The 22752-nt window shown below is 36.3% G+C and overlaps 2 protein-coding genes and 1 long non-coding RNA gene across 12 annotated transcripts; 1 reads left to right on the top strand and 2 right to left on the bottom strand.

Annotated features, from left to right (window-relative positions):
• The first annotated feature begins 1016 nt into the window (after positions 1 to 1016).
• On the top strand, positions 1017 to 17005 carry LOC309475686. Its single transcript, XR_014197760.1, has 3 exons — positions 1017 to 1580; positions 2884 to 4218; positions 16796 to 17005. It is a non-coding gene; the product is annotated as an uncharacterized lncRNA (long non-coding RNA).
• LOC309475642 (SLAM family member 5-like) lies at positions 4272 to 22613 on the bottom strand. 10 transcript variants are annotated; one of them, XR_014197744.1, is made up of 7 exons: positions 22085 to 22612; positions 21305 to 21631; positions 20848 to 21147; positions 20232 to 20347; positions 19741 to 19857; positions 18555 to 19605; positions 16254 to 17475 (listed from the first exon to the last, which is right to left on the bottom strand). XR_014197744.1 is itself a non-coding variant. In XM_082138530.1 (5 exons), exons 1-5 carry the CDS (start codon positions 22131 to 22133, stop codon positions 4875 to 4877), a joined length of 810 nt encoding a protein of 269 aa, XP_081994656.1. In that variant the 5' UTR covers positions 22134 to 22136; the 3' UTR covers positions 4272 to 4874. The 10 variants fall into 10 exon arrangements, 6 of the variants coding, with proteins under 6 accessions (XP_081994656.1, XP_081994657.1, XP_081994658.1 ...); XR_014197745.1 differs by lacking the exon at positions 20232 to 20347 and having other exon boundaries at positions 22085 to 22186; positions 22236 to 22611; XR_014197742.1 differs by lacking the exon at positions 20232 to 20347 and having other exon boundaries at positions 22088 to 22613.
• On the bottom strand, positions 10896 to 13733 carry LOC309475632 (uncharacterized protein). The gene is made up of 6 exons (XM_082138504.1): positions 13629 to 13733; positions 13392 to 13592; positions 12840 to 13169; positions 12396 to 12713; positions 11941 to 12060; positions 10896 to 11138 (listed from the first exon to the last, which is right to left on the bottom strand). The coding sequence occupies exons 2-6, from the start codon at positions 13438 to 13440 to the stop codon at positions 10969 to 10971; spliced, it is 987 nt and encodes a 328-aa protein (XP_081994630.1). The 5' UTR covers positions 13441 to 13592; positions 13629 to 13733; the 3' UTR covers positions 10896 to 10968.
• Positions 22614 to 22752: the final 139 nt, after the last annotated feature.

Raw genomic sequence — 22752 nt, 5'->3', positions numbered from 1 at the left:
TTGTGGGACGTGTCAGGCACCGCCTCTCTGAGGTGACCGTCCTTCTCTGGCCTTCAGAACCTCACTGTGAGTGTATTGGGCAATCGGGGAGCTGTCCATGTCTCTCCCATAGGTGGATCTCGAAACGAAATGATGAAAGAGAACAATCTGAAACATCGAGTGGAGAGATCCACCAGCTTTGCCCCGCTTGCCGCACGAGAAGCGAATATACTTACTGAGGGGGAGGAGCGCGCCTGACAGCTATATGCCTTAGGTAAGGGGGTGTGGCCTTACCTGGCATTGGCTGCGCGCTTCTGTCTGTTAGCCAGACTTGGTGCATTTGGATGCTTCTGCAGAGGTCAGGTACAGGATGCCCTTCCCATAGGTGGATCTCTCCACTCGATGTTTCAGAGAACCGGGGTTACGACAGTAACCTATTGTTTTTCCTGATCTAAGTGGGTAAAATATAAACAGAGTTTAAGAGAATAATCAAATATTCGTTCACGTTTAATGATGCGCAGATATCATTTAAACCTTTTCATTTATGGAGTCAGATGGAACGAGCTATTGCATGTGAGAAAATATATTGCATTTAATCTTGTTGTGTTGCGTAAAAGGAAAGACAGTAACGCGCAGAGAAACCTTCCCCGTTTCATTGGAGACCTTCTTTGGACCAATAGACGGGCTTACAAGTTCAAAAATATTTTGATACAAATACAAATTCTAGTAATGCTGTGGACCCCCTTTTGCCTTCAGAACTGCCTTAATTCTTCATGGTATCGAAGGTGCTGGAAATTAACATGATAGCAAAGTGTACAAAGAAAATATCCTCCACACCATTACACCACCATTAAATACACCTGTGTGAATTATAGCTGACAGGAGTCACACCGGTGTCTTCCGCTGTTGTAGCTCTTCTGCTTTGGTGTTCGACACGACTCTTCTGTTGAAGAACCCATTGACTACGAGACGATGGAACCGGAAGTGCTTAAACGCTAAATTGTTTCTGGGTTTTGACCTAAAAAAATACATCATCCCTGCAGCACCCATTTGCTCTTATGTTTAGAAGGGACTTACTTCACGTGCTATCAGAATGATCATAAATACGATTTCCTAGTTAAAAATTGGACATGAATGCCATCTCACGTTGTATTTACCACTGGGAAGTTCCCGAGTTGGGCGAGCAATACAATTTAAACATGGAGGAGGAGAGAACTGACGATTGCTACTGTGACTGCTGTTCTTTGTTTTTCCACAACAGCTTCATCGCCTTGTCTTGTCATTAAAGTAGTGCATATTTACAGCGTACTGTAGGTTTTAAACAGTCAAAATAGCCTGTATTTGACAGAAATTCCAGAATTGTCAGCTAGATAGTGTGGTGAATTTTTTTGACAATGAATGGGATGCTAAATATCATTTTGGCTTTAATATGATTAACAAAGCACTTGTAATCCCGACTTCATAAGTGGAAAGTAGGACATTTTTGATAGTGTAATGGCAGCATAATTTCACCATTTTGTGCATTGCCCTTTCTCCCAATAATATTTGTGCACCATCTTAGTATATAGGCTTATACAATCTTTTGCTGGATCCCAATTTGTGTACTTGTCAAGTCAAGTCAAGTCAAGTGTATTTGTATAGCGCTTTTCACAATACAGATTGTATCAAAGCAGCTTCACAGTATTAAATTAAAATAATACAACAAGGTTTGTTTCAAGTGGAATTTATTGATTGATAAAATGAAATTAAATATCCCCCAAATATCCCCAACTGAGCAAGCCAAAGGCAACAGTGGCAAGGAACCGAAAAACTCCATCAAGTGACCTAATGGTGTCCTAAAACTCCATCAGGTGACCTAATGGAGAGAAAAAAAACCTTGGGAGAACCCAGGCTCAGTCGGGGGCCAGTTCTCCTCTGGCATTTATGAGCTAGAGGCCGGATTGTAGTTTGAACTGTAAGATTAAAAATATTATATGAATGCCTGGCTGAAGAGATACGACTTTAATCTAGTTTTAAACTGGGAGAGCGAGTCTGAGCAACGAACAGCATCAGGAAGACTATTCCAGAGTTTTGGAGCCAAATGTGAAAATGCTCTCCCTCCTTTGGTGGTTCTGGATATCCTAGGTATGATCAAAAGCCTTGAATTTAGTGATCTTAAAGAGCGCGATGGATTATAGGGCGATAGAAGATCCGTTAAATAGACTGGAGCTAAGCCGTTTAGGGCTTTATAAGTCAGTAGCAATACATTGTAATTAATACGGAACTTTATAGGTAACCAATGCAGTGATGATAAAATCGGTGTTATATGATCATATTTTCTTGATCTCGTAAGAACTCTAGCGGCGGCATTTTGGACTAACTGTAGCTTGTTTATTGAGGATGCAGGACAACCAGCTAATAAAGCATTACAGTAATCCAGTCTCGAGGTCATGAATGCATGAACTAACTTTTCTGCATCAGAAACTGATAGCATATTACGTAGCTTAGCAATGTTTCTAAGGTGGAAAAAGGCTGTTTTTGTAACAGACAGGTTGCAATCGAGTATAACACCCAGGTCTTTTACTGTAGCGGATAAAGTAACAGGACATCCTGTGATGTTAAAGTTGTATTGTGCGAGGTTTTGTGGGCGGTTTTTTGAACCGATAAGTATTACCTCTGTCTTGTCTGGATTTAATAAAAGAAAATTATGCGTCATCCAATCTTTTATATCTTTAACACACTCTGTCAATTTGGAAAATTTAGCGTTTTCATCCGGCCGTGATGAAATATTTATTTGAGTGTCATCAGCATAACAATGGAAACTAATTCCATGTTTCCTTATAATATTTCCAAGTGGCATCATATATATTGAGAATAACAGAGGGCCCAACACAGATCCCTGCGGCACTCCATAGTTTACTGGAGTTACTTGTGCACTATTCTATTACATTTTGTAGTACAAACAGTGTAAGTAGTGTTCAAACTGAAAATTCCAAATAAAAGAAAATGTGCCCTTCAAATACCCGGATGATGCAGTTAACCAAAAGAAAAAAGTTAATTTGTGTGGAAAGTTAGACACTTTATACACTCACCTGTGGAGGAGAGGCCATCATACTCTGACACTGGATGTCAAAATGACAAAACATTTAAAATTCATACACTAGACAGCTGGATATTACAAGTACATAGTGTGTGTTAATTGGGACTCAACTTTTGTTCATACTTGGGACACAGGGTTGCTGTTGTCAGCTCTGCTCTGGCTCCCTCTAGTGTCACTCATATGAACTCTCTCCATTATACAATTAACAGTTTACACATACTTTTGAGTTATGTATTAATCAAATAATTAATGAATATGAGTCCAGGCAGAAGTCAGTAAAAAGTAAAAGATTATTTATAAATATTGGGTTAATTTTTTATTTATTTGTGCAATACAGATTAAAAAACGGTTCAGTGCAGTTTCAGATAACACTACATTATGAAAAATACCAAAGCGTTTTGATAAGGGTGCCATGTTACTGCTGTACCTGTGACTTAAATGAAAATAATATTAGTATGTCAATGTCAGTAGGAAACACATAACACAAAACACTGGGATTAAGTACACTTTTTCTTGTCGAGGTTTTACATAAAAAAATAATAAAAAAAGCACTGCGGTAAACAACTTGTTTTTCTGCTGAGCTCAAAGCATCTTTAATAAGGGTGTAAAGACTCCTGCATTGAGCTCAGCTTACACAAACATGTCCAGTCTGACAAGCTGAACAACTAAAAATAACCGTAGAGAAATATCAGAAGATTTCCATAAAATGAACAAAAGACACAAGCTATCCGTTAGCATTATCATTCATATCAATGGCAGTTTCTCAGCTGGAACAGGATTCAGAAGAGCAGAAACTGGATGTCTTGGAAGTTGATGACAGACTAAAACATCTTGGGCAGGTTGTGTAGATACATTCAAACTGTTCTCACAAATCTTGTGAAAATTTTCAGCTTGTGCTTAGAAATGCTGGTCTTAACATTAAAGGCACAGTGAAGGCATAATACATGAAACATTTGGTTAAATCAATCAATCAATCAATCAATCAATCAATCAATAAATCAATAAATAAATAAATAAATAAATAAATAGAACAATAAAATATACAAATGTATATAAAAACATACACAAAATGATATAAACCTAATAATAGGCCTATTTATAATCAATATAAAAACTCTACACACATGCAGAGTTAAGGCCATTTTTAAAAGAGCTGAAAGGTATTTAAGGTTGATGTGAACTGCTACAGCAATTGTCTTAACTGAGAGTAATATGTGTATGTGTATTTATAATATACAGTATGCATTCAGCTCACTGTTCAAATCTCAAATAAGATTATGATAATAGAGTCGAGCTTGTATGAACATGTTGTGTCTCACAGTTAAACATCTCGCCGCAGAACAAGTTAGAGCGTGATGGAAGACCATTGTAGGATTTAAATGGGTGACAAACACTGAGCTGTAATTATTCACAAATATTTAAATGGCAATTGACCAATCAGAATCAAGTATTCAAGAGAAACATGTATTAATGAATAAAGAATATTAATACATTCACTGAAATTCTATAACATGGAATAATAGTGCAAGCTAGAGAAAATCCTGATACTGGAATACTGATAAAATACTGATGACACTGAAGCTCAGGATTTTATATAATAAATCTGAACATCTGTTCATAACTCTCTGCAAATCTATCCTTATGGTCTCTAAAGATGCACTTGAGCCCACAGCGACTTTCTCTAAAATTAATTACTTGAAAATGACATGGCAGTGTTATATTAGTCACAGAAAATACAGAGAAAAATGTCAAATAAATACAGTATTTTTATTGTCATGTTACATTAACACTTGAGTATATGATGTGGTCTTCTCCATTAGCTTTCTGAAAGAAAACAAAACATAGAAATTAAAATGTGTAAAACAAAAAAATGTGTTTGTGTGTGTATATACTGTATATCACACACACACACACACACACACACACACACACACACACACACACACACTTTTTTTATATAATTTATTAAAGGGATGGTTCGGAGTAAAATCAACCATAGGGTCATTTGCACCATGACCTCGAGCCACATTTTCAAAATAAGTCTGAAATAGTGTTTTAAAAAACAGGTATTGTGGAACATCTTAATTTCATACCCTGAATGTTCATATCTTTGATGAAAAAAGTGTTACTTGCCCTTTTGTGTTGCTTGTTTACTCTTCCTTCTGAGAAAGATTATTGCCGCCACAACTAATACAGCCAGTATCACTGAACTAACCGATATTCCCACCCAATGTGACGACTGCATGAGTTCTGTAATGAACAAACAGAAAATAGTAATAATTTTGAATGAGTTCTGCAATGTTTGCATCTCAATGAATACGTCTCTGTTGGAATCTGTTTTAAACTAAATCTAAAATCATTATTTAAATCATCAATAATATCAGCGCTGAAGTACCTGCACATGTGTGACAGAGTTTGTTGTTGTCCAGATGTGTGGTCTGGTTGCTGATGGGATTGTAGATCACACAGCTGTAAGTGTTGTTATCCTGATATTCCACCTCCAGAGGTAGAGAGAGACTGATGCTGAGATCAGACACACTGATGCTGGACAATAAACTGATTCCTTTGTACCAGGAGAGAGTCACATCACTCACATTCAACACTGAACACACCAGTGAACATCTGGACACTGATGAACGTTCAGATGATGATGATGATGAACAGTTTGAAGAGTTACTGGTGATGACAGGAGTCTGTACAGGAGCTGGAAAACATGGAAATGTTTCAGGTCAGGAGCAGCATGTTCATTTAATAATCATCCCAGCAATCACAAAACATAAACATCTGTATATCTCCAACCCTCAATCACCCTACACCAGCCCACTATCTTGATTTCTTGATCAACACTTAATTTTACTCACCATAGACAGTAACACTGAAACTTTTGTATGAGATATTTCTGCTGAAGATGCTCAGTTTATAAAGTCCAGAGTCTGTGGTTCTGATGTTTCTGATGGTCAGAGATCCAGTTTGACTGTCCATCTGGAGTCTGTCTCCAAATGTCACATTACTGTCAAACATATCAATGATCTGCTTATGGATTTCAGCTATAGGCATCTCTGAACTGTCATGTCTATAAGCCCACACCATCAGATCTCTCTGTACTTTAATATCAGTGTTTAGAGTGACAGAATCTCCCTCCATCACTGACACTGACTTCACTTCATCTGTACCAACACCAAACACACCTGAAACACAAACAGAAACATTTTTTTAACTTTAATAAAATGTGTTTGTATTTTTTAGAGACAATTACATTGCAAAAACCTACAGTTTCCACAGTTCACTAACTCAAACTCACGCCCATTATATTATCCCATTATAAAAAAAAAACATGTTTGTTCATAATTTTAACACCATTTCTTCTGGAACTGAACTGCAGTCAGTTTACTCTTTCACAGAGGATGTTCTCCAAAGGCTGAACATATTCAAACATTGAACATGCCTTTTTTTTCCCCCCTGAAGATTTTTTGTTGGTTGGAATTAAGCTCACAGTTTACCACTTATTTCGCAATTCCTCCTCCACCCTTAGAGAGCCGGGACGATTGAAACGCGGGACGGATGAAACACTGAGATTTCCTTGAAAACCACTCACGTCATGTACGTCAAATTTCGTCAGCACGTACAGCACGCAATGCCTAACATACCCGCGAAAACATTTCTTCTTTACGTCGTGTCGTTTTGGAGTTAAAGCCGCAAAGCTGTTTTTGAGTGCGGTGAGTGAATTATTTCGTGCGGTTCTTTGTTTTGACTGACAAGTTGGATTTATTGTTTCATGTGCCATTGTAATGATAATACGGCAGGTGTATTAGTACTGCAACACACCCTTAAGTGTGCAATATCAGAGTTTTTTAGTTTAAGAGCAAAAGAGGTTTAAATGATAGGAGGCGCTGTCGGGACGGTTGAAACAGTGTTTCAACCGTCCCGCCCGCGCATCCTGCCCGTTAAACCTGGTCATAGCCTATACTGTTCATAGATTCATATACTGTTTCTAGACTTGTGTTTCTTTTAATGCAAATTAATTTTCAATTACGCAACACATGCTATCTCTGTAATAATCATCAATTGTCCAATCTTAAATATTCAATAAATTTCATTTATCGTCGTCTGGTTGACCTCGTTTTCTTCATAATAACAGGCTATTCAACTAGCAAACACTCAATATGACTCAAGGAAGAAATGTAAGAAAATTAATTGTAAACGGATTTGTCTGTCTTCGTCAAAATAGCCTGTTAGAAAGATTACAAAATGCGCATAGGCTTATCGCCTATTGTTTATTGGGCGACAGAACAAAAATGGTTAATATGAACCTTTAAATGAAAATAAATGACAAAATATGTTTGTAAAAATATGTACATAAGTTAGGCCTACTTGTCAGGTATTGTTCACAAAAATAAGCATTAGATGAATAGTTGCCATTTAAACTGTTATGTTTCATCCGTCCCACCCCTTTGTTGTATTATTTTAATTTAATACTGTGAAGCTGCTTTGATACAATCTGTATTGTGAAAAGCGCTATACAAATAAACTTGACTTGACTTGACCCCTGTGTTTCAACCGTCCCGCACAGGCGGGACGATTGAAACAAAGCACAACTCCCGTTCAAAGTCATATTTTACTTAAATCATTCTATATTTGTACCGAATAACACATGATACTAAGAGAACACATATGTGAGTTGTTAATCACAAAAAAATAAAAAATCTATCTGTAACCTTATCTTAGAAAACGACATTTATCTGAAAAGTGTTTCAACTGTCCCGGCTCTCCCCTAATATTGAAAATGCCAATGCATTCATTGTGTGAAAAGATTTAAAATATCTATTTTTGGGAATGAAACCACATTTAATAAAAATGAAAAACACTTACCACGTGAGAACCAAATCCACAGACAGAAGAACAATGATGTATGAATCATATTCACAATTCCCTACATATCCGAGAAACCCAAAAAACTTAGAGCGCGTTCGTTTGATTAATGAAATCCAACAATGCGTTAAGACCATTTCGATCCGCTTTTCTCAAAATCTATGAATATCGAATTACATCTTCACGTAGCCTAATCCTACGTCTAAAAGATCATTTCGAAGCTCATTTAGTTAATAGTGCTACTCCGACTGGTAATTAAAGAATAGCCTACATGCCTATTCGTGACTCATGGACCCGTTTATACAAAATATTTTTTTGTGTGTGTGTGCAACAAAAAACAAAACAAAAAGAGAAGAAATACAGAACCCAAAACGCTACTTCATGATTTCAGTTTCAGCCTTCCAGATTTCAGCTAAGCTACTTCTTCGTCTAGAAAACATCACCCCAGAGCCCCGCCCCTCAGGGTCGTCCCATACTCCAATTGTTGCCCATTGCTTCAGGTCAGTTCTTGAATCTTGAGGCGGTTTTACAGGAACTATAGCATTAGAGGAAAAGATGTTCTTTCATCTACACAAACAGAATGAAGACTGTGAGTTGGGACTGTAATGAGGGTGTTATAGTGCCGATTTTCTGCAAGATTATGTTCACTTTGCTCTACTTGTGTTTTGTTGCTCTTCTCTAAGCTCTTCAATTCCTTCCTGTCATTTTCTTCTCAGAATTTTTTTTAATAATTTCAGAGTAGGCTACAGCTCTATAACTAACAGCTGAATGTAAACATTTTTCCTGCCCACATCAGTCTCTAATGTACCTAATACAACAGTTTTTATTATTTGCATATATCAAACAAATGGCAAAGCTGCTGCTTAGCTAATAAATCACAGAGTCGGTTCGGTTGACAGGTATTTTATTCTGAAATGACAAGGAAATGTTGTGATTATGACAAAGAAATATGGTGTTTAACAGCTTAGCACATCCTGCAGCACAAGAAGCCATTAAAATACAATATATCTAAGATGTCAAATCAGTGTACAAAAGTTACATAAACTTATATATTAATACTTGATTTCATTTCACTTCTATAACCACTAGTTCACATTATCAAGAGATTTTCTGACACTTTGGGTTTTGGTTGGCCACTACTTCCTGTACAGAAATCTAGTTAAGTTGAAAAGAAGTGTGTGTGGTGAATGTTTGTGCATGTGTGTATAATGGAGAGCACTATTCCGAAATTCAAATGACACATTAAAATGACGTTCTTTTGAATACCATCCATAATGTTCCTAGTCTGCCAATTCTTATTTACAAAAGCATTTGCACACATGCATGTTGTATTGTAGGAAATGTAGTAGGCCTACAAATATTCTCACTGAAGAAAACATAAGGTCAAGGTCCATCATCCTCAATGCAGCCTTTCATGACTTACATGACCTTCATGTTTATGTAAGAGTTTCTTCCAGTTATATTTTCTCACTTCTAGCTTCTTCCGCTTCTTCCAATTCTCAGCTCAGTTCTTTGCATTTTCCGTAACGTGAGTATGTTTGTTCTGTTCAAGTCTATAGCCAGTCATTTTTACAGTATCTATACATAGTTTTTGGTAAAAGTTGATCTGAACAGCTTGTTCTCTTTTAATATATACATATGATGAGTTATGTTGTCTTGAAGTAATGCAACACATTTATTTCCTTAAGTTGCAGGCCGTGAGTTTGTCTGCAGCCCTTCACCCACATGCAGTGTTTCCAGCACCTTCTGCTCATATCTCTAATAATAGACAAGACACCCGTACCACATCTGACCAAACACCACAGCACGCCTCATTCTGAGCGGAGCAGGTAATGTGTCACAGTGCATGAAGCTTCTCGCATTCAATCTGTGCGTTAAAAAAATGATTGTGCAAGACTGCAAAAAAGAAATAAGTACCAAAATAATGAGCGTTTTGTTGTAATATTTCACTATAAAACACTAACACTGAGAACATGCAACCATTCAATCCTCTAGATATTTAAACAAATAGGTTTCATTTATATTTATTGATTTATACAATTTTGTTTGCTTATTTTCAGCACACTATATTTCAACAAGCAGCTGCAGTTTTACTGGTGCAATGTGTCACCCATGACATCTGCGCTAGATTGTCTTCATAGGGCCGGACAAAGAGATGGTGTGAGAGTTGAAAAGTTGACTTTAGTTTTGAGGCTCATGTGGATGCTGTGTGTAAGAAAGCCCACCATTCCATAGAGATTCCACTCATCCCTTGCAGAATGTTTTTAAGTGGCTTCCTTCTACTCATAGATATTATGTGCTATTTTTTCGGACTAACAGATAAAAAAATTATTTTGAACCAGCTGCCGTGGTTTATTAAATTATTCTAGGTAAATTATTTATGGAAGACATTTTTTCCTCCTTTTTTCCTTGTGTGTTGTTGTGCTTGTTTTGTTGATTGTATGGTTTACGGCTGGCTGTGAAACATATTGGGGATAATAAAGCAAACCTTACGTTACCTATGGTTTTAAAATGTTTTTCTAAATAAATATACACTAGATGTGTGTCTTTGAACTTTGCAAAAAATCGCAAAGGCCCATTATAAAAATAATTGGTATATGGTTTTAAATCTGTCTGTAACCTCTGGTGGTGTTTGTTTAATACAAACATAATGTATTACAAAGATGCTGGCTGAGAATTTCAAACACAGAAAAAACTGTTTTAAACATAAAAAAAACAAGAGATTGATGCAATTGGTAATATTAAATATAATATCAAATCAACAATACAAAGACAATATACTTAAGTGACTCCTACTCTGGATCTAAGTGATATTCTCTTGTCATCTGTTTCACGGTATGTGTTGATAGTTCACAACTGTCTTTGTTCTTCTGGCCAAATCCAGCAATGGTTTCTGTCAGAGAAAGAGAAAAAAAATCATTTGACAAATTCCATTTTTTGCCTCAACAAACATGACAAAGTAATTAAAATGTCAGTGTAAACACTCCTCTTGTAATAGACTGAGATTAAGACAAACAACAAAACTATTATTTTCTTGCCCTCTATTCATATAAGATAACTGGGTTTGGAAGTATAACAGGTCTTCTATTCAGCATCAATGTGAGATTAATGTCTGTCACATTTACAATGATTTCTTTACTGACCTGTGGCAGATCTCCCGTCTGAAGACAGTAGATGATCTGTGTGTATTCAGACTCTGTGATTGTCAGATCTACAAACACAAACACGTGTGGATCAGTGTGAGGAGAGCTTGTGTATTTAACATCAGTATCACACACTCATTCTGCTCTGATCAACAGATATGAGTAATAAAGATACATTTCCTTTGAATGGGTTGTACTGCCATCTAGTGGAACATGTTTCCAGTTTGAAGTTTAAATTACTTAAAGAAAGTGTACCCTCTGTTTTCATATGTGACCCTGGACCACAAAACCAGTCTTATGGGTATTTTTTTATTTTTATTGAGATTTATACATCATCTGAAAGCTGAATACATAATCTTTCCATTGATGTATGGTTTGTTAGGATAGGACAATATTTGGCCGAGATACAAATATTTGAAAATCTGCAATCTGAGGGTACAGAAAAATCTAAATATTGAGAAAATCTCCTTTAAAGTTGTCCATTTCTATTGGCGATAGTGCTGCATCCATTCACAAAAATAAATGTTTTATATATTTAAGGTGGGAAATTTACAAAATATCTTCATGGAACATGATCTTTACTTAATATCCTAATGATTTTTGGTATAAAAGAAAAATCTATAATTTTGACCCATACAATGTTTTGTTGGCTATTGCCACAAATATACCCGTGCAACATAAGACTGGTTTTGTGATCCAGGGTCACATATGTAGTTTTAAAAATTAAGTTTAATTTTGTTAATTGAATGTACAATTTCAATTGCATTTACAATTGACTATGTATCAATCGGTTTTAACATATATTGCAGTCTTTTGAACACTTATGACCCAGAAAGTCTCATTTTATTGAATGAATAAGGTAATACTTGCCCTCTTGTGTTGCTTGTTTGCAGTTCCTGCAGTGAAAGTATTTCACCAACACAAATACAGCTATGACCATCAGTAAACCAGCTGATATCAGCAGAATAAGATGTGATAGCTGAATGGCATCTGATGTTAAGAGAAAACAGTAATTCATATGAATGTAAAAGTCTTTCAATGACTCAATCAAGACATTATATAACACTGCAGAACTCAATATAGATCATCATGAACTAAGGAAATGTGTTGTGATGGTAACAGAAAAGATGAAATACAAAACAAACGTAAATCTGTTAATATGACAATGTGAATACGTGAGTTCAACTACTTGAAGACACTCGAGATCCCACTTTTAAACAAAATCTTTAAAGCTCATTAAGATAAAATAGCACAACAGTTGTGTTTCTCTGCAGTATTTACAGTCATTAACATCCAGCAAAATCTTCTGAACTACCCTGACGTACCTGGACATGTGTGACAGAGATCAGTGATGTTGAGGTGTGTAGTTCGGTTGATGAATAAATAAGACACGACACAGCTGTAGGAATCATCCAGACACTGAATCTCCAGAGGTAGAGAGAGACTGATGCTGAGATCAGACACACTGATGCTGGACAATACACTGATTCCTTTGTACCAGGAGAGAGTCACATCACTCACATTCAACACTGAACACACCAGTGAACATCTGGACTCCGATGATCCTGATGATGATGATGATGATGATGAAGGATTTTGAACTGATGAAAAGTTTTTGGTGATCTCAGGAGTGGGTAGACGAGCTGAAAAAATATATATTTGGTTACACTTTTGTCAGTTATATACTTATGAACATCCAGATTAATCAGGAGAAGTTTTATTTTTAAGTATCATCACAGTCTGAATCATCATGAGAATCATTTACTCACCAACAGTAACATTGAATCTCTTGTATGAAGTTCCTCTGCTTCTGATGATCTGTAGTTTATAAAGTCCAGTGTGTTCAGATCTGATGTTTCTGATGGTCAGAGATCCAGTTTGATTGTCCATCTGGAGTCTGTCTCTGAATCTTCCATCATTACTGACAGATGCAAAGTTTATCTGGTCCCTTTTAAAGATTTCAGCTATTCGAGTGTCTTGAGGTCCAAACGTCCACAGTATCTGATCATCTCTCTGTACTTGAACATCAGTGTTTAGAGTGACAGAATCTCCCTCAGTCACTGACACTGACTTCACTTCATCTGAATCACCAAACACACCTGAAACTGAAAAAAACCTGATCAAGATCAAATATAATATTTATGAGGAAGATCAACTCGGACAAAAGATTGCACTAAATATTTAACACCATGAAAAAAAGGCCTTTAAAGTAATCTCCTGCTGTTAGGAATTCCCCCTGAACAAATAAACAAATAAGAAACATGGCAGATTTAACTCGCACTGATTTTTTCGTGTTATTTCAAAGGATATTTGTAACGTACCAATCGATAGTAATAAACACAGACAGTAGAAAGATGCGCTGTGAATCATTTCTCTGAACTTCTCAATAAACACTCAACGACATACAGGCAAACATGACGCGAAAAACTGAGTGCGTGAGAAAAACAAAAAAACATTTCAACGATCTGGTGCTCCACTTAGAAAAACTATTTCAATTCTCAGGTGACACATTTTAAGTAACACTATATATATATATATCCATAGTAAGAACTTAAAACATTTAAAAGCAAGAAATAATCAGCTGATACAGTTCCAGGTTAGAAGTCCGTTCAGAAACAGGATCTAGGAGTTTACGCCACACTTACATGCACACACCATCTCTCTCTCTCTCTCTCTCTCTCTCTCTCTCTCTAATTTCGCATTAAATCAAAGTTTTCAAAGTTGCCTAATATTATATTGGATTATTTGTTGTGTAATCAATACTCTATTGTTAAAGAACCTTTATGATATGCAAACAGGGATGAGGGTGAGGGACCGCAGAGACTGCTGGGTAACACTTGATCAAACGTGCTCTTTCGCCAACAAAGTGTGAGTGACCACTGCATAAACAGAGTAGAATGGTAGCATGCTATTCAAAACAGTGCCAATGTACGACCCCAGACCCCCGAGAAACCGTAACAGTCTTGTTCTTATCAGTTAACATCTAGAGGGTTTTTTCTTATAACACTTTGGGTTCTGGTAGGCCACTATTTCCTTCACAGCTAAGACACAACATCTGTGTTCTGTGACCTGAGTTCACACCTTTTTACAAACATAAAGAACCAGAAAATGCAATCATTCAACTGGGACTTTTATGTTCTAGGATAAAAGCTTGACTCGGTTTATTCACTTAAACACATATATGATGTTCTTGGCCATATTCATTTTGGCAGGAATTCTGTCATCAACACAAGCGTAACTGAGAAATGTTCCATAGTAAATGTCACTAAACAATCTATGTTTAAACTAATCTTTTACCTTTACCTGAAGTATTCATGTGCGTTCTAGTTCCCACAACGTTCTGACAACATTAGTTTCCAGTGAAGCGCTGAGGCCTAGTAAGGGAGTTTCACAAGAGCATCTCTTCACCCACTCATACACCACACACTAACACTCAAGTGCACTCCTGTGAGCCCAATAATAGGTTAACCAAAAAACCACCCGCTGCATTCAGCCATCAACAACAAAAAACACTTGATACCTTACATTGACCTAAATAGTTCTGACTTCTGACCACAGGTATCATTCTGACTCACCGAGCTGCTAGTAAAGGCACAAAGAAGCTCAGGTGTTCTGCACAATTGCTTCAATGCAACATTTTTGTGATAAACATATCAAGTTTAAAAATATTTTTATACAAATAAAAATTCTAGTAATGCTGTGGACCCCCTTTTGCCTTCAGAACTGCCTTAATTCTTCATGGTATCGAAGGTGCTGGAAACATTCCTCAGAGATTTTGGTGCAAATGAACATGATAGCAAAGTGTACCAAGAAAATATCCTCCACACCATTAGGCTACACCACCATTACATACACCCGTGTGAATTATAGTCTCAGTTTCTTGTTTTTAGCTGACAGGAGTCACACCGGTGTCTTCCGCTGCTGTGGCTCTTCTGCTTCAGTGTTCGACACGACTCTTCTGTTGAAGAACCCATCGACTACGAGACGATGGAACCGGAAGTGCTTAAACGCTAAATTGTTTCTGGGTTTTGACAGCACCCATTTAGCTCTTATGTTTAGAAGGGACTTACTTCACGTGCTATCAGAATTATCATAAATACGATTTCCTAGTTAAAAATTGGACATAAATGCCATCTGGGAAGTTCCCGACTTGGGCGAGCAATAAAATTTAAACATGGAGGAGGAGAGAACTGACGATTGCTACTGTGACTGCTGTTCTTTGTTTTTCCACAACAGCTTCATCGCCTTGTCTTGTCATTAAAGTAGTGCATGTTTACAGCGTATAGGTTTTAAACAGTCAAAATAGCCTGTAGGCCTATTTGACAGAAATTCCAGAATTGTCAGCTAGATAGTGTGGTGAATTTTTTGACAGTGAATGGGATGCTAAATATCATTTTGCCGTTTATATGATTAACAAAGCACTTGTAATCACGACTTCATAAGTGTAAAGTAGGACATTTTTGATAACGGCAGCATAATTTCACCATTTTGTGCATTGCCCTTTCTCCCAATAATATTAGTGCACCATCTTAGTATAGGCTTATACAATCTTTTGCTGGATCCCAATTTGTGTACTTGTGCACTATTCTATTACATTTTGTAGTACAAACAGTGCAAGTAGTGTTCAAACTGAAAATTTCAAAAAAGAAAATGTGCCCTTCAAATACCCGGATGATGCAGTTAACCAAAAGAAAAAAGTTAATTTGTGTGGAAAGTCCATCAGTGGAGAGGCCATCATACTCTGACACTGGATGTCAAAATGACAAAACATATCAAATTCATAAACTAGACAGCTGGATATTACAAGTACATAGTGTGTGTTAATTGGGACTCAACTTTTGTTCATACTTGGGACACAGGGTTGCTGTTGTCAGCTCTGCTCTGGCTCCCTCTAGTGTCACTGACATGAACTCTCTCCATTATACAATTAACAGAGTTTACACACACTTTTGAGTTATGTATTAATCAAATAATTAATGAATATTAGTCCAGGCAGAAGTCAGTAAAAAGTAAAAGATTCTTTATAAATACTGGGTTAAAAAAAGTTTTATTGGTGCAATACAGATTAAAAAACAGTTCAGTGGTTTCAGAAAACACTACATTATGAAAAAAAGAACCAAAGCGGTTTGGTTCATTTTACATAATTTTTTTGTAACTGTTTTTTTACATAACTATTTACATAGTTTTTTGCTGAGCTCAAAGCATCTTTAATAAGGGTGTAAAGACTCCTGCATTGAGCTCAGCTTACACAAACATGTCCAGTCTGACAAGCTGAACAACTAAAAATAACCGTAGAGAAATATCAGAAGATTTCCATAAAATGAACAAAAGACACAAGCTATCCGTTAGCATTATCATTCATATCAATGGCAGTTTCTCAGCTGGAACAGGATTCAGAAGAGCAGAAACCGGATGCTGACTTGGCAGTTGGTGACAGACTTAAACATCCTGGGCAGGTTGTGTAGATACATTCAAACTCACACAAATCTTGTAAAAAAAATTCAGCTTGTGCTTAGAAATTCTGGTCTTAACATTAAAGGCACAGTGAAGGCATTATACATGAAACATTTGGTTAAAAAAAAATCGAACAATAAAATATAAAAACGGATATAAAAACGTACAAAAAATTATGTCCAAAAATATAAACCTAATAATAGGCCTGAATATAATCAATATAAAAACTCTACACACATGCAGAGTTGGCCATTTTTAAAAGAGTTGAAAGGTTTTTGTTAAGGCTGATGTGTACTATACAGCAATTGTCTTAACTGAGAGTAATATGTGTATGTGTATGTGTATTTATAATATACAGTATGCATTCAGCTCAAATCTCAAATAAGATTATGATAATAGAGTCGAGCTTGTATGAACATGTTGTGTCTCACAGTTAAACATCTCGCCGCAGAACAAGTTAGAGCGTGATGGAAGACCATTGTAGGATTTAAATGGGTGACAAACACTGAGCTGTAATTATTCACAAATATTTAAATGGCAATTGACCAATCAGAATCAAGTATTCAAGAGAAACATGTATTAATGAATATAGAATATTAATACATTCACTGAAATTCTATAACATGGAATGTTAGTGCAAGCTAGAGAAAATCCTGATACTGGAATACTGATAAAATACTGATGACACTGAAGCTCAGGATTTCATGAAGTCTGAACAACTGTTCATAACTCTCTGCAAATCTATCCTTATGGTCTCTAAAAGATGCACTTTTAGAGCCCACAGCAACTTTCTCTAAAATTAATTACTTGAAAATGACATGGCAGTGTTTAGTCACAGAAAATACAGAGAAAAATGTCAAATAAATACAGTATTTTTAACACGGACATACACTGAATATGTCATGTTACATTAACACTTGAGTATATGATGTGGTCTTCTCCATAAGCTTTCTGAAAGAAAACAAAACATAGAAATTAAAATGTGTAAAACAAAAAACTGTGTTTGTGTGTGTATGTACTGTATATCACACACACACTTTTTTTAAATTTATTAAAGGGATGGTTCAGAGTAAAATGCTACGGCTAACCCGGACACCGACGTCACTTCACTGAGTTGAGAAAAGCATGTAAAAGTCCTGACAGAAAGCGATACAAGGATGTAGTGAAACGACGAATTATTATTTTTTCCGAAGTGTTAACAACTTAGTGTTAACTAATAATTGTTGCAAACTGGTACTACCAACTAAATATTAGTGCATTCCTGGAACTGGGCGTCGTTTCTCCACATCCTTATGCATCCCTTTCTGCCAGGACTTTTACATGCTTTCCCCAAATAACAGAAGTGACCTCGACGTCCAGGTTAGCGGTAGCATGAGCCGTCAGGCAAGTGTTATTTAAATAAACTCCTGATGTACTTACAAACTAATGCCTCGTTTTATGAGTGCAGAACCTATTTGTACTACTGTAGAAGTTTGGTACCATTCTGAGCATTATTAGTGGGGGAATTTACGAGATACATCCTTGGATCCATTAGCGCCTGCACTAAGCCATTCGGCTGATATCTCTAAATAAGCTCTAACTTTAGTAATGTTCAACCAAGGGAAAAAAGGCTTCTGGGGGGTGTTTGGCTCGAGGTCATGGTGCAAAGGACCCTAGGTTGATTTTACTCCAAACCATCCCTTTAAGCTTTTAATTATAAGTTTATAGTTATCATTAACAGACTGTTGGTGTGTGTCTGATATATATATATATGAAGAGTTCAGATGCAAAAGCCTCTAAGTGCCATCTGGAAATTTTCTTCTAGAATGATCATTTTTATCAAGCTTGTATATTTAAGTTCAGTAATTTCACATAAATGCCAATGAAAATTACCTATTAATTGTCATTTAAGTGAAATTACTGAACTTAAATATACGAACTTGATAAAAATGATCATTCTAGAAGAAAATTTCAGATGGCACTTAGAGGCTTTTGCATCTGAACTCTTCATATATATATACACACAATATATATACACAATATATACACACCAGCAGACTGTTAATGTTCTTGTAATCCTTGTAAAGCTCAACATGCTGCAACTGAAAAACTTGTCATCAGAAAACACATTTGCTGTAAATGCTCATGACGCAACCAAACACAGAAACACGTTGAAAATGCGTTTTTGTATTTGTTTGCATTGTGAGTATTTGCAGCGTGTTTCTGTACTTGGTTGCGTTGTGTGAGTATTTGCAGAACATGTGTTGCAAAACTGATGTTGTTTTCTTAATTTGCATTTGCATTTCTAAATTTTGTGGTTTCTTCAGTTTCTGCACATTGAACTCTCTAGGCCACAGTAATAAACAAACTATAAATCCAACTTCGCCTCAAGGACAATGGCTGAAAAAACAAAACAATTACAAGCACAGGACTTGAAAGCAGCAAAACATGATATTTTACTAGATTGTCAAAAACAATTACTAGATTTACTAATATTTTCTGCCATAACGGGGTGACTTCAGTATTGCTTTTGCTCTTTAAATGACTTTTTGGGGAATTTTTGCCTAATTAACAAGATTATTATTATTTTTGTTAACTTATGTTAATCAATGGTGGAGCAGCAAAAATGTCAACTGGTGGTTCCTAATACTTTAATCTTGGTATACAGTAAACTGAAAACCTCCACCCTCCCTAAACCCTTCTGGGCCTGAGAAATGAGAGCACATGTTTGTGTGTTGAATTGCAAGTTTCTAAAGTTGTCTGATATGGTACTGTGCCTTGAGGACGCTACTGTTTAAATTTGAAACCTAAGCATGAAAAGTGCAAGCAAAAACAGACATTAAGCTAAATAGAGCACTCTAAGACGCTTGAAAATAGCTTACTTGTCTTAGGCCGCATTTTGCACGGATATAGTATGAACGCTAAGATCAGCACAGGACACAGCGACTGCTTCGACACATAAGCACAAACAGCTCTTTTTTTAGCGCCTGTGGTAAAAGCTGAGGCTTCTGCACACAATCATACAGTGTCTTACCGTACTGTGAACACTGCGTGCACGAAATGTTGTTTCGGCATAAAGTACCTCTTCCTCACAAGACTGGACTGTTTTAATGATAATAATCACATTTTTAAACTACAAAATAAGTCTGAAATAGTGTTTTAAAAAACAGATATTGTGGAACATCTTAATTTAAAACCCTGAATGTTCATATCTTTGATGAAAAAAGTATTACTTGCCCTTTTGTGTTGGTTGTTTACTCTTTCTTCTGAGAAAGATCATTGCTGCCACAACTAATACAGCCAGTATCACTAAACTAACCAGTATTCCCACCCAATGTGAGGGCTGCTTGAGTTCTGTAATGAACAAACAGAAAATATTAATAAAAACTAGATGGTAAAGTTCGTAGACAAACTTTAAGTTGGCTTGAAAAAGCCTAGCCAGAAAGTTAGAAAAAGTTTTAAACTGTTCTAGCATGGTTTAACATGATTTACCATGCATAGTTTATCACATTGCTAGCATGATTTACCATGTTTTAACATGACCATGGATGGTTGGATGGATAGATCAAGATTAGTTAGAAAGAAAGAAAGAAAGAAAGAAAGAAAGAAAGAAAGAAAGAAAGAAAGAAAGAAAGAAAGAAAGAAAGAAAGAAAGAAAGAAAGTGTTATGATTTCTGTCTTATGTTCCTCTTGTCTTGTGTGGACTTTTGTCATTTCCTGTCCTGTACCATGTTTTGTAATCCGTTTTTCTTGGTTATTAGGCTCCCCAGGAGTTTCTGATTAGCCACGCCCCCTTGTTATCTTGTGTAGCTTGTTAGTCTCTGTATTTAAACCCTGTGTCTTGCTAGAAAGAAAGAAAGAAAGAAAGAAAGAAAGAAAGAAAGAAAGAAAGATTAGTTAAAAAGAAGATAGATAGCTTAAAGGTTAAATGAGTATCAAGGGCTTCTAGCAGTTAAACAGAGTTCAAACAGTCTTTGACATTTGGTCAATGTGAGTCTATGGGATTTTTATGATATTTAATATTAAGTTTTAAGAAAACTGAAAGTCAAATCAGTCGGAAAAGATATAGCACATTAAGTCAGAACAGTCTGAAGGTCTGACCCGAGTTTGGTGGTCGTAGCTTTAACGGTCTAGGAGGAGATATAGTCTAAAATTTGGCTCAGAAGAAGAAGAAGGAAGAATAATAATAAGTTTAAGTACAATATCAGTAAGTTGGCTTTTCCAAGCCAACTTAATGAGTCCTGCAATGTTTGCATCTCACTTAATATGTCTCTGTTGGAAATCTGTTTTAAACTAAATCTAAAATCACTAATTAAATCATCAATAATATCAGCACTGAAGTACCTGCACATGTGTGACAGAGTCGACTGATGTCCAGATGTGTGGTCTGGTTGCTGATGGGATTGTAGATCACACAGCTGTAAGCGTTGTTATCCTGATATTCCACCTCCAGAGGTAGAGAGAGACTGATGCTGAGATCAGACACACTGATGCTGGACAATACACTGATTCCTTTGTACCAGGAGAGAGTCACATCACTCACATTCAACACTGAACACACCAGTGAACATCTGGACTCTGATGAACGTTCAGATGATGAACAGTTTGAAGAGTTACTGGTGATGACAGGAGTCTGTAGAGGAGCTGGAAAACATGGAAATGTTTCAGGTCAGGAGCAACATGTTCATTTAATAATCATCCCAGCAATCACAAAACATAAACATCTGTATATATCCAACCCTCAATCACCCTACACCAGCCCACTATCTTGATTTCTTGATCAACACTTAATTTTACTCACCATAGACAGTAACACTGAAACTTTTGTGTGTGATACTTTTGCTGAAGATGCTCAGTTTATAAAGTCCAGAGTCTGTGGTTCTGATGTTTCTGATGGTCAGAGATCCAGTTTGACTGTCCATCTGGAGTCTGTCTCCAAATGTCACATTACTGTTAAACATATCAATGTTCTGCTTATGGATTTCAGCTATACGTATCTCTGAACTGTCATGTCTATAAGCCCACAGTATATCATCTCTCTGTACTTTAACATCAATGTTTAGAGTGACAGAATCTCCCTCAGTCACTGACACTGACTTCACTTCATCTGTACCAACACCAAACACACCTGAAACACAAACAGAAACATTTTTTAAACTTTAATAAAAATGTGTTTATATTTTTAGAGACAATTACATTGCAAAAACCTAGTTTCCACAGTTCACTAACTCAAACACACACCCATTATATTTTATCCCATTATAAAAAACATGTTTGTTCATCATTTTAACACCATTTCTTCTGGAACTGAATCAGTTGTTTTCTCTTTCACAGAGGATGTTTTCCAGATGTTGTTGAGCTCACAGGCTGAACATATTCAAACATGTCACGAACATGCCTTTTTTTTCCTGAAGATTTTTTGTTGGTTGGAAGCTCACAGTTTACCACTTATTTCGTAATTCCTCCTCCACCCTTACTAATATTGAAAATGCCTAAATACAATGCATTCATTGTGTGAAAAGATATAAAATAGCAATTTTTGGGAGTGAAACCACATTTAATCAAAATGAAAAACACTTACCACGTGAGAACCAAATCCACAGACAGAAGAACGATGATGTATGAATCATATTCAAAATTCCCTACACATCCGAGAAACCCAAAAAACTTTAGAGCGCTTGATCTCTAGTTCGAGTTCGTTTGATTAATGAAATCCAACAATGCGTTAAGACCATTTCGATCCGCTTTTCTCAAATCTATGAATATCGAAGTATATCTTCAAGTAGCCTAATCCTACGTCTAAAAGATAATTTCGAAGAATTTAGTTAATAGTGCTACTAAAATCTGTGAATTCAGTATCGTTTTCGCTTCTGAAGGCGGGATAAACAAAAGACATTTAGCCTACAATGAGGGTGAGCTTCGGCTGATAATTAAAGAATAGCCTACAGGCCTATTCGTGATTCATGCACCCGTTTAATTTTTTTTTTCAACAAAAACAAAACAAAAAGAGAAGAAATACAGAACCCAAAACGCTACTTCATGATTTCAGTTTCAGCCTTCCAGATTTCAGCTAAGCTACTTCTTCGTCTAGAAAACATCACCCCAGAGCCCCGCCCCTCAGGGTCGTCCCATACTCCAATTGTTGCCCATTGCTTCAGTTCAGTTCTTGAATCTTGAGGCGGTTTTAGCCTACAGTAGCAACAGGAAAATATGTTCTTTCATCTACACAAACAGGATGAAGACTGTGAG

The sequence above is a fragment of the Leuciscus leuciscus genome (assembly GCF_965113295.1).
Source record: "Leuciscus leuciscus genome assembly, chromosome: 15".
Taxonomy (NCBI): Eukaryota; Metazoa; Chordata; class Actinopteri; order Cypriniformes; family Leuciscidae; genus Leuciscus; species Leuciscus leuciscus.
This window is presented reverse-complemented; position numbering and strand designations above follow the sequence as displayed.